The sequence below is a fragment of the Phoenix dactylifera genome, chromosome 18 (assembly GCF_051530095.1).
Source record: "Phoenix dactylifera cultivar Ajwa chromosome 18, Ajwa_hap1_PhDact_Kaust_v1.1, whole genome shotgun sequence".
In the NCBI taxonomy this organism is placed as follows: domain Eukaryota; kingdom Viridiplantae; phylum Streptophyta; class Magnoliopsida; order Arecales; family Arecaceae; genus Phoenix; species Phoenix dactylifera.
In genome coordinates this window covers 9,252,673-9,265,400 of record NC_143207.1, presented here as the reverse complement: position 1 = coordinate 9,265,400, position 12,728 = coordinate 9,252,673, and the positions used below count along the sequence as shown (strand labels likewise).

General features: G+C 36.9%; 1 protein-coding gene across 1 annotated transcript; it reads left to right on the top strand.

The window, feature by feature from the left end:
• Nucleotides 1–4,277: 4,277 nt before the first annotated feature.
• LOC103716358 (ATP sulfurylase 1, chloroplastic) lies at nucleotides 4,278–12,145 on the top strand. The gene is made up of 5 exons (XM_008804321.5): nucleotides 4,278–5,275; nucleotides 9,736–10,141; nucleotides 10,414–10,674; nucleotides 11,634–11,720; nucleotides 11,793–12,145. Exons 1-5 carry the CDS (start codon nucleotides 4,755–4,757, stop codon nucleotides 11,958–11,960), a joined length of 1,443 nt encoding a protein of 480 aa, XP_008802543.4. The 5' UTR covers nucleotides 4,278–4,754; the 3' UTR covers nucleotides 11,961–12,145.
• The last annotated feature ends 583 nt before the right edge of the window (nucleotides 12,146–12,728 follow it).

The following is a 12,728-nucleotide window of genomic DNA, read 5'->3' as shown; positions in this document are numbered from 1 at the left end:
AGGAGAATCACTAAACTTGATGTGGATCACTTTAGCTACTATGGATAAAGCTGGATAGGTCCAAGAGCGACATCCTATACGTCGAAAGATAAATTACAAGCCAAACTTTTGAAGGCCATAACTTGGTCATATAATGCTTGATTGGGATAATTTTTTTTTTTTCAAATCAAATAAAATTTTAGAGCTTTATGATGTGATATTGCCTCTTAAAGGATGTTGTGTAGCTAGTGATCAAGCTCAAATTATTTTTTTTTAATAAAAAAGATATTGACTAAGCGTATCTTTCAATTCGTTAAGAAATAGGTGGAGAAACTGAAGGCAATATTGATATAGAAGTCAAGATATATCTCCTATGAGATTTTAGCTTTTTCGAATTTATTTTTACTAGTCAGGTCTATTTTTGGGAAGCTAGTTCTATTCGAACTAGGAGAAGAACCCAACTTGAATTGTGCAAGAGTGGACCTCACTATTATAAATAGAACCTACGTACATCAATTTTTTAATAATCAATAAAAGAAAAGAGGACCTAAACTCTACTTTTGCTATTTTTTTCATCTTTTTCTAAATTTACTTTGAGAGATTTGAGTTGAGTGGGTTGAGAAAATTCTTTCTTCTCTCGAATCACTCATATAAATCAAATCAAACTTAAGAAACTAAATTAAGCATCCTATCATTCCCTCCCCTCTTTAGATATTTTTCCTTTTTTTTATAAAAAAGAAAATCATGCATTCTTTTTTTTTGGTGATTCATGTGCATTATTTTTTTTGGAAAATTGAAGTTCTACTAGTTTGGATAAATGTTTAGTTTATATTTTGAATATAATAATATTACATAGAATGTCATGGATAATTCCAACTCAAGGTGATATTAAACATCGTATGGAGGTATTATATAGAACATTGTCAAAATATAAAGACATACTAGTATCGACTTTTTTCACATGTTATCATAAGTATAATCAGGATAATAAAGATCAAATAAGTCATTGAACATTGCTACATCTTAGTTTCTTAATCATTATCACAAATAAGCCATAGATCATCATATTTTTTAATTGGATCATTTATAAAGGGTTCATCTTCAAAATGCACTTATTAACAATAGTAAATGGCTAAGAATTAATTACATGAACTTTTTTGTAATAACCGAATATAGTATACACTATTTATACTTGTGTATATGTTACATATTTTGCCTCTCCTATAGTAATTTGTTTTCATTCTAATCACAATCAACCAGACGTATGCTTCTTAACTACTTTGTTTTCCTCCATCTTTCTTTTAGAGTCCTTAGCTGAACGATCACATCAATTTCAGTTAATTAGCAGATAATTTATTATTAGTATCTAATTCATCACTCGCAACCTTACTTGTACAAAAATATTAGCTTTTGGAAACCAAGATCTACTAGTCTATTTGGCTATGAGGCTAACCAAAAATGACTCACAAGAGCATCTCATAATGGTAATGTGCTTGATGATTGGTGATTGCTATAACTAATATATTAAGTGAAGCAATATAACACATATACATACACATTTATACATACATACATATATATACGTACACATATTATAAGGTTACATTATATTGCAGCAATGAAAAAAGATCAACTCTCTAACCATACATTTAAATTCATAATGTATAGAAATATAAATATCATGCTAACTTTTACCCTCTGTGTCATGGCAATAATCAATTACAAACCAGCTTAAAAAAAAACAAAAGTTAGTGCATTGTCCACATCTCATCCGTAGAAACCATGCCAATAGTGGACGGAATAAAGAGCAACAGAGACAAGCACACCAATGATCACAGGTATTCTTTTTCATCTTTTTTCTTGGCTAATCCTGCTGGGGCTTGCTCACACACCCTTCTTAGGCCATAGTTTCTGAGTCATGCTCCATTCTCTCCTGAATAAGTGGTAATAGGCTCCACCCCAATCAATCATCAGTGCATATGGCACTTGTTTATGTAGTTCCTCATCTTTAGATTGACCTATATTTGTTAAATAGTTAGGTATTCAAGATACAGTCTAAACAAGTTGATAATTGATACAACATTGAATTGATTTTTGACTTGGTTTGAGTAATCATGCGAATCGACTACACTCCTTTTTGGCTCGATTTAAAATTAAGCTTGAATTAGACTCAATCAAATAGTAAAAGAATCAAAATTGGTTTCGAAAACCGGGCTTGAGACCAATTTGAAATTGAGCGTGATTAGGCCTAGTTTCGGTCGAGCTCTGTTTAATATCACATGGTATTTGAAAAAAGGTAGAGATTAAAGCTGGACTCAATCTGCCACAACACTTTTAGTGGGCTGGGCCTGGAGTAAACAAGACTGGGCTTTTGGTTGTCACAGTACTAGGCCATGGTTTAAACTAAAGTCTAACTCATTTTGAATATCAAGTGCAGACAGAGCAAGATATAGAGTTGTACAAATTTTAAATGCACAGAAAACTGGCATGATACATTGCATGCTATATATCTAAACCATAAATTGGGCTTGAACAGATGAAATAAGTGGCACCAATAGGCTGTCTTGGGTTTGAATCTGGCTTGATGATGATCCAAACAAGATATAACTTGAATTAGCATTTGATTGAGGAACTTGACCTTTGTTTCACTTATTTTACAAATGTGTCTCAATTTGCAAGTCTATCTTGGAATATATGTGGGTCATTATTAAGTTAGTTTATGCCGGGTTTGAATGTTTGATTGCCAATAGTCGCAGTGGTGTGCATTCATAACCTTCCATCGACTCACAAATTGTGTTGAATTCGAGCGCATGACGGGCCGGATCGCTCAATCACATTGCAATTGCACTTGTTCATGTTTCTGAACATTGGTTTAGTTGCTTTACAAATAATGCCCATTATGTCACCAATGATACAAAGTGCTTCAAAAGATTGGGCAAAAAAACAAATGCCATCACTCTAGCAGCTTGGTGCTAGGGCAATTCACCTAGGAGTGATAGGTATCATTTTTTTATGAACTCTTGCTAGGTACAAGAGTCAGCATGGAAAAAGCTACAATGGACCCCTTCATGGATTTAAGGTCTTCAATTTTTTCCTTGAGGAGAGAGCAATAAGGAACCACAGCAGGCATGCACCATCTAATTAAAGTGGAGGGAGAAGGAACAATAAATATAAAATGTTTCAGTGGGCGAATAATAACTAGCATTTGACATGGAAGCATGACTCCTTCCACCATTAGTGGTCGGGTAGGCAATAATGAGGCCAATATAACCAAGAAAGATAATCGCAGAAATATGAGTGAATACAAACATATACTAACCAAGTCTTGTTCATTACTCACTGGATATTACTCACAAATATGTCTAAATCATTAAACAGATATTCATCAATATAATTTTTAAAAGGGTATATAGATGAAGAAATGAACCATCTTTGTAGTGTTAAGACTAACACACATTGTTAACCCATTGTATATTAGCTTAAGATTTTAGGCTCAATTATTGCTCAACATGGCATCAAAACACAAGTTCATGTACTTATTTAATTTGTTATTCTAATTCATATTTGTCACGCTGACTTCATGTCCTGACTCAGGCATTTCTCCATATGCAACATTCAGTTCATTGAAATAATTGAGTATACGAAAAACCAGAAATTGAACAATGAAGTTTCTGAGAATTGGTTTTGATTGCTAACTCATTCATTCACTGTGACTTGAGAAGTTAATTGTCCAAGGAATAAACCTTTATTAGATTGGCAGTGGCCTTCTAACTTCAAGTGATGATGTAGCAATCTAGGACCTAATACAAAATGGCTAGCCGAAAGATTCTTTAGTTCTGTATAAGTACCTAAATTTTTTTCGGCAAATAACTAATATGGACTAAATACACGCCTGCATATATTCTCACATACTCTTCCGTTTAAGTTCTGAAATTTTCGTCATGCTAAGGATCCAAATATATTCAAATCGAATCAGCAGCATTATGATCGGTCCATGATCATTCTTATAAGTCCATCCCCAAAAACTTAGTAAAAAGATAATGAATTGGTATCCTTGCCCTGCCATGACCTCTTAAACATAGCTGATATGGGACTAAATACTCGCATAGAATTCTCAGTGATGATAACCGGCAATACTCCTCCTTTTGTTAGGTCTGTTTGGAGTCGTTATATGGTCGTGCATGTGACTATTTTATATGTACAAATAAATCTTATTTGGACATGGCCTTAGTTATTTATTTTTGACCTTCCTTGACTGTAACAGGGATATATAATAAAGTCGTATCTCCAAATTATCCATAACACTCAATCGTTAACAGTCTTGAAGCCGCCGCCGCCGCCGCCTCTGAATTCAAAAGAGAGAAGCATCAAGGAAGCGTTCATTGAGGCCACGTGATAGACTCCATCACTCCAACCTAAACTTTTTATTTTTTTGGAAAACAAAATCCCAAGCACAAGAACTCGAAGCCAATTTGTTAATCGTCCCCATCCCCGGGCCAGCTGCCAGCACTAAGGATATACCCACAAAACGGGACCAGATTCATCATCTAACCATGAATAAATTTGAACACATCCGTAAATGCGTCCCCATACCTCCCTCTCACATTGCTATAAGTACCTTCACACTCCCTTGTAATCATTAACTCCAACTATCCCTCCCAAATTCCCAAACTGCACCTCCCCCTCTCTTCCCAAAATACCCCCCAAGCGCTCAAGAAGATACAAAAAGAGGGAAGAAAGTGAGCCAAAAAAGTTCCAATTTTTTTCCTCCATTAATGGCGTCCATGGTGACCTTCCTCGCTAAAACCCCAATACCAACCACCCCATTCCCCAATACCCTCAAATCAGATCCCTTCCCTCGCTCCCGACTCTCTTTCCCCCTCTTCGCCGCCCCCCGGCGGGCGGCGAGGGCCATCCGGAGCCGCCGAATTGCGTGCGGCCTCATCGAGCCCGACGAGGGGCAGCTGGTGAACCTGGTGGTGCCTGCGGGTCCGGCGAGGGAGGGCCGGCGGAGGGAGGCGGCGGCGCTTCCCAAGGTCAGGCTCTCGCGGGTCGATCTCGAGTGGGTTCATGTGCTCAGCGAGGGGTGGGCGAGCCCCCTCCAAGGGTTCATGAGGGAATCCGAGTTCCTCCAAGCACTTCATTTCAACTCGCTCCGCCTCCCTGACGGGTCGGTCGTCAACATGTCGATCCCCATCGTGCTCGCTATCGACGACGCCCAGAAGAAGGCCATCGGGAACCAGCGCAAGGTCGCTCTCGTTGATGCCAACAACAAGCTGGTCGCCATCTTAAGCGAGTAAGAGATTTTTGTTGCCTTTTTTCTTCGTAAAATTCTCTCCTTTTTGTTGTTTTCTAGTGCCAGTGTTCTAACTAATCTGTATGGCCTTTCTTATGTTCATAAATAGCTTATACAGTGCAAAATTATGTTTTTAGCTATGAGAATAGCTGAATAGTGGGCTTACTGCCGTTTTATTTTTTATGCTTATGGATGGTTTTCATGATTTCTACTGCTTAAGTGATGACTAGTTTTTTCTTTATTTATTCAACTCATTGATGTTAAGATGTTGATAGGATTTTGTTGTTGTTGTTGTTGTAAAATTGAGCTTCCTTCTTGCTTTAGTTACTTCAGCTTCTCTGGTAACTGTAATGGTTGATGTTTCGGATTGATTCAGTAATAACGCTTATAATTGGTTTCCAATGTACGCAAGGGCTTTGTTGGGATTCTTATTGCTGGGAAATCCACAGATGTCGGTGGGACATTTCTGTTTCATGTTTGGTAGTACTTAAGTTTGGCTGATATGCTATAGCTTGCATTGATTGTTGTGGTTTATGATCATAGTGTAGACTTCTGGTTTCTGTGTAGCTTATTTTGGTGATTTCATTCTTGAATAATATCTTTAATGTATTCATTGCTATTAAAAAAAATGTTGACATTAGTAGAATGCGATTATAATGTTGAGAAAAAATATTCACTTGTCAATGTGGATTTTGGAAACCTATGTTTTAACACGTAATTGGAAAGTTGTCTTTGACAAACTAATTGGTATGTGGTCAATCATGACTTAAGGGTCATGAATTGCACCAATTCAAATAATAACTGAATGATGCATAGGAGTCATGTATATCAAGTTAACATTGAAGTATGGGTTGTATTTAATAAAATGTTCTACGTCAAATGTTTCATTTTGTTGTGATTTGAAATTAATCAATCTTTGATCTAGGAGAATCATCAGACTCGATATGTGCCAGTTGGCCACTAGAAGTATCCAGAAGGGTTACTAGACTCGATATGGATCACTTTGGCTACGACGAATATCCCAAGGGATCACCAAAATCAATGTGGAATACTTTGGTTACTACGAGTATTTAGAAGGATCATTAGACTTGATGTGGACTACTTTGGCCATTATGAATATTTAGGATGATCATCAGACTCGATGCGGATCATATTGGCCACTACGACTATCGGAAGGAATCACCAAACTCGATGTAGAATACTTTGGCTACTACGAGCAGGGCTGGATAAAATCTAGGAGCGAAATCCGCCACATTAGAAAGCCAAATCACGAGCCAAACTTTTGGAGGTCAACTTGGTCATATAATGCCCGATTGAGATAATATTTTTTTTAAAAAAATTGGGCAGCTTTTTATGATCTATAACTTTTGGCCAACCCCCAAAGTTGAATCGGTATGAAATTCTATTATTTAGGCTCCAAAAAAGGCTGATCAAACCGATAGTTTTCTTTTCGGATAAGATTTTAATCGGGCATAGATTTCTATCCGAGAAGAATTAGGCAGAGCGACAGAAGGCAGAGTTGATGTAGAAGTCGAGATCTATCTCTTTAAAAATTTTAAATTTTTTTTAGAATATTTTTAAATTTTAGCTTTTTCTAAAATATTTCTACTAGTCATATTTATTTTAGGGTACCTAGTCCTATTTGAATAGAAAAAGAATCGAACCCAAATTTTGAAAGGGGAACCTAGCTAGTATTATAAATAGGGGCTATGTATCTTAGTTTAGGAGGTGTGGAGAATCAATGAAAGAAAAAGAGACTTAAGTCCTACTTTCAAGATTCCTTCCATCTTCAATTTTTTTTTGAGAGATCCGAGTTAAGTGGGTAGAAGAAATTCTTTCTTCTTTCCGATCGAATCAAGTGGTATTAGAGTCATGCTCTTACTTGGTGGAATTCCAATTTGATCTGATCAGATCAAGTTGGTATTTAGAGCTTTGGTCCTCTACATCTATGGGAGTTTTAGCGTATGATCCAAATGCACGAACGGTACAAGCAATCAGAAGAAGGACGATCTGTGCTTGAAGTACATTGAAGGATAACGATGAGTATGACTATTAGTTCTACTTCAATAGATGGTGAGACGATCGAACGCCTCACACAATTAGAGGAGAAGATAGCCCAACTCATCAAGATCGTGTCTCGATTGGCAATGCATTCAACACAAGCACCAACTCTGTCTCCGAGCAAAACTTAGTGGTTCAACTATGAGACAGGAAAGCAGGCGTTTCTCCATCTTCAGTTTTGATTTAGCAGGAGCTAAATCTCCTAAACAAGGAAAGTTTTGATATAGGAGCATCACCAAACTCAATATGGACCACTTCAACCACTACGCGTATCTAGGAGAATCATCAAACTTGATATGGATCACTTTGGCCACTACGGATCCAAGAGGATCACCAAACTCGATGTGGAACACTTTAGCTACTACGAGTATTCAGGAGAATTACTAGATTTGATGTGGAGTACTTTGGCCACTACAGATATCTAGAATAATCACCAAACTCGATGTGGATTACTTTGGCTATTACGAAAATTGAAGGAGATAACCAAGCTCGATGTGAAACATTTTGGTCACTACGAACAGGAATGGATAGGATCCAAAAGCTAGATCTGCCAGCTAAGTTACAAGCCAAATTTCCGAAGGTTATAACTTGGTCATACAATGCTCGATTGAGATGATCTTTGTTCTTGAAATTGAGTAGCTTTTCAAGATCTACAACTTTTGGCCAACCCCCTGGGTGGAATCAAATTGAAATTCCATCGTTTAGGCCCTGAAACAGGCTAGTCAAACTAATTCTTTTTTTTTGGGTAAGACTTTGATCGGGCATAGCTTTTTATCCGAGAAGAATCAAGCGGAGCAATAGAAGGAAGAGTTGATGTAGAAGTTGAGGTCTACCTCTTCAAGAATTTTAGCTTTTTTTAAAATTTTTTCTATTAATTATATTTATTTTAAGATACCTAGTCCTATTCGAACTAGGAAAGGAATCCAACCCAAATTATGAAAAGGGGAGAACCTCGCTACAATTATAAATAGGAGCTATGTACCTCAGTTTAGGAGATGTGGAGAGTTAATGAAAGAAAATGGGTCATAAACCTTACTTTCAAGATTCCTTCCATCCTCTTCTAATTTTTTTTTGAGAGATCTGAGTTGACGGGTTGAACGAATTCTTCCTTCTCCCCGATCGGATCAATCTTGTATTATGCATATCTAAGTTTGAAGCATCGACAAGTTGTATATTATGAGAAATCCTTGTTAATGTTTGATATGCTTATCTTGTAACATGTTTGAAGATATCAGTTCAAATTCATCTTGGATTGTGGGTTCATTTGGTTTAAATATCTAGTGTTCATTTTTACCTAGTTTGTTTCAAATATAATTCTTCAATCATTGACTTCGTAAACTTGATAAACTGATATCTGTACTACCATTTTATCATCTTAATGAAATTAGGGTGGGCATCTCAACCCTTCTTTTTCTCAAAAAAAAAAAGAAGTAAACTTAGTAAACTTAATTAAGCCAAGATATAGTGACTTTAAGATTATGAAAGCTTCACCAACACTGGTCTGTTTTATTTACTCAGTGGCAGCTAATTTTAAAGTCTTCCCTTTCTCTGCTACTTCATCTTTCCTTTTGTCATGTCCTTTTCTTTCCCATACTGGTTAGTCCTTATATCTAACTTGTTGTTTTCAATCGATGACATGATTCTAGATATCTGATAGGACCCTAATGGTGGTTTCCTATAATTCATTAAAGATTTAGGTCATACATGAGTCTAACTTGGCTTTATTTGTCAAACATGTAAGCATGACATGCTTCGTTCCCTTTGTAGCCTGGAGTATATGTTTTATTATCGGTTTGCCTGGTTTCTTGCTGTAATTTCCCCCCAAGACATCCAGGGTTCCAATTACTTTTGTTTTAGACATTTGTTTCTATGCCTTTTCATTGGGAATGGTCATGGAACTTTTCTTTCTAGAGCAACGGTTGTGAATGTATGAGTTTCGTGCTAGGCATGAGTCCAGAAAAAAAAAGATGAAAAAGAGGATACTTGGTCTGCGTGTCTCCCCCATTCTGCAGCATTGACATTATCGCAATGAAAAGCAGATCCTTCCAGAAAAACTACCTGTTACATTGATAAACTATAACAATTGCCAAGATTTCAGACAGTGTATCAGGCTGCACGAGGCTCTTGCTATTGTGGGGTCTGTGGTCGGTTGGATGTATGCAGCCTTACCCTCATGAGTAGAGAGGCTGGTTCTGTGCTTCAAACCCTTGATACTCAGGTCATAATGGAGCAACCTTACTGTTGCGCCAAGGCTCACCCTCTTAGTTGAAATAACATCATAATTTTCTATAATATCTTCATGTTTGCAGGTGTGTGAAATGTGTTAAGATTTAACTAATGTTTTTCGTTAATCTCATTATAAATTTTTAGCTTATGTTTATAGCTATTTTCGTTTTCAGCATTGAGATCTATAAGCATAACAAAGAAGAACGAATTGCAAGAACTTGGGGAACAACTGCTGAAGGCTTGCCATATATTAAGGAAGCTATTAAAAATGCTGGAAACTGGCTAATTGGAGGAGATTTGGAAGTTATAGAGCCAATCAAGTACAATGATGGTCTTGATCAGTATCGGCTGTCACCTGTAGAACTTCGTGAAGAATTTTTGAGACGCAATGCTGATGCAGTGTTTGCTTTCCAGCTTCGTAATCCTGTACATAATGGGCATGCTTTGCTCATGACAGACACACGTAAACGTCTTCTAGAAATGGGCTACAGAAACCCAATTCTGTTGCTTCATCCTCTGGGGGGCTTCACCAAAGCAGATGATGTACCACTTAGTTGGAGAATGAAGCAACATGAAAAGGTTCTTACTCATTATATTATCAGATACTTATCTCTTGTAGTAATAGCAATTTATAGCGTTAAGCTCTTATTATTCATCTCATTGCTGCATCAAAATTGACATTTATTTGGTTGACCGAATTTTGTTAACCCAATAACATGTAATTGAAATTCTGAGTAATCCTTTTCTTCCTTCCTTTGTTTTTTTTTTTTAAAGCCTGCATGTTCATCTGGATGCTTTTGGTTAGTTCGTGAGAACTAAAAATTGTTTTTCTTTCCCCTGGTTTATTACAGGTCCTTGAGGAGGGTGTTCTTGACCCAGAGACAACAGTAGTTGCAATCTTTCCCTCTCCCATGCATTATGCTGGTCCGACTGAGGTGCAGTGGCATGCAAAGTCTCGGATAAATGCTGGTGCAAACTTCTACATTGTGGGCAGAGACCCAGCCGGTATGAAGCACCCAAAAGAAGACAGGGACCTCTATGATGCTGATCATGGAAAGAAAGTTCTGAGTATGGCTCCAGGACTTGAGAAGCTGAACATTCTTCCATTCAAGGTATGCTGACTGACACGTTAAGATTTTTCCAGTCTAAGACTTGCAATTCAGACATCCAAGACAGTTTGCATGTGCATTCTATGTAATGTTTTGCTTTATGTGTATGCGTAGAATTGGATGCAGGAAATGGTGACATACCTCGATGGTTTTATGCAATCTTTTTCAATTGGATCAGTATCCAATTTCGACTCTCTTTCTCAAAGTTGGGGGTGGGGTGGGTGGGGCGAGATAGATAGATAGAGAGAGAGAGACTTGTAGAAGTTTGAATAGTAGTACATATTAACATTATTGGAGTCTTGATTTCCTCAAGTTTACAAATAAATTTGCAAATAGTCCTATTTGATTCTCAAGTCTAATGGAATTTCTAAGCTGACAAGTTTCTCAACATTCTCTTAGATTGTTTTCTTTTCCTATTAAGTTATTTAGGTGGAATCGTTTGAGCCAATGGCCACAACTTTGCTGCTATCCCATTATAACATTTGTTTTGTCATAAGAATGATGGATGCAATCTGATATTTTCATCATTTATCTGCTTAAAATAATATTTTTAAATTGAATTCTGTTAGTTCAAATAATAATATTTTAGTCTGTATTGACATAATCAAATTACACTTTTATCTTATCATTATTATCCATTACTTCCCATTATATAGGCTAATAACAACCATTATAATGGCAACTATTTTATTGTCCAAAAGAAATCCCATCCAAGTCTGGGGTCGATCATGGTCATTATTTACATTTTAATGGTACCTAAGGTTTTCAAGAAGAGCTCGATTATTAGGGAACGTCGGCATTTTTGAAATCTTGCTAGGTATATTACCAAATTACCATTTTCTGCTTATCTGTCAGTAGTGATCATGACCTCAGCATTTTTTTGCCCATTGTAACATTATAACATCAAATATTTCATGTATTGGGGCTTGGCGTGGTTGGTTATTGTTTTCGGATGACTTCAGGTTGCTGCGTACGACGTAAAGAAGCAGAAAATGGATTTCTTCGATCCATACAGGCCTCAAGATTTTGTATTCATTTCTGGCACAAAGGTAACTCTTACCGTTTACATGTGATAAATGACTGTTCAAATGATACTAAAATGATTCGGTTGGGTCATACAGATGCGAGATCTTGCACAGAACAGAAAGGATCCACCGGATGGCTTCATGTGTCCCGGTGGATGGAAAGTACTGGTTGAATACTATGAAACACTGCTGGAAACTGTATCAAATGGAGCTGTGGCACACTTTCCTGGAGCGCGGAAACTAGGCGCCTTTAAACAACAATGAACTCCACGAGATCGTGAACTATACTTTTAATCTGTGTGCAGCAAACCCCATGTGTGCTGTGAACGGTAAATTCAATCCATGTGCAACGAACTCCACAAACATTGCTTTTATATTTAGTTGGATTGGTCAGATTGTGGATAAAAACAAAATCATCTGTGAAATTTGTGAAGAGTATATGCTTTTAATTGCTTGCCTCTAATATCATGTTTTCTATTATCGTAAGAAAGAAGCAGTTAAAAATGTGTCACAATGACTAAGAGAAGTGGCAGAGTTTATATTTTTAGAGGGTTAAAACTGTTCATGATCTTTAGTTCGAAAAAGGCGGCAATTGTTGTCGCAGGATTTAGCCGGAAATAGGTTCTTACAATTTGTTGCATGCTCTAGGTTTATCAGAACCTGGTTCTGATTGTTGCACCAGTCAACAAGAACATAAATTACAGGAAGATTGGGATTTCTAAATTAGGTACCATAGAAAGAAATCTACATGGATCAACTTCGAGGATTTGTACTCAGAAAGATAGGAGCATTATGGGATAAGGCTAATGACAACCATGTTTTGGTTTAGTAGAAAGAAGGGAGTTGATTCTCTGTGATTATGACATGCCCATTATAGGTACACACCATTATAATGCCAATGGCAGTAAAAGAGTTGCGGCTTCAAGTTCAGCAACAAGGAGAAACTAAAATTCCTGCTGACTAATGCAGTGAGAACTAAAGATGTAATTATCCCGATATCACTGTCGAGAAGGCCCTCATACATTTTGATTG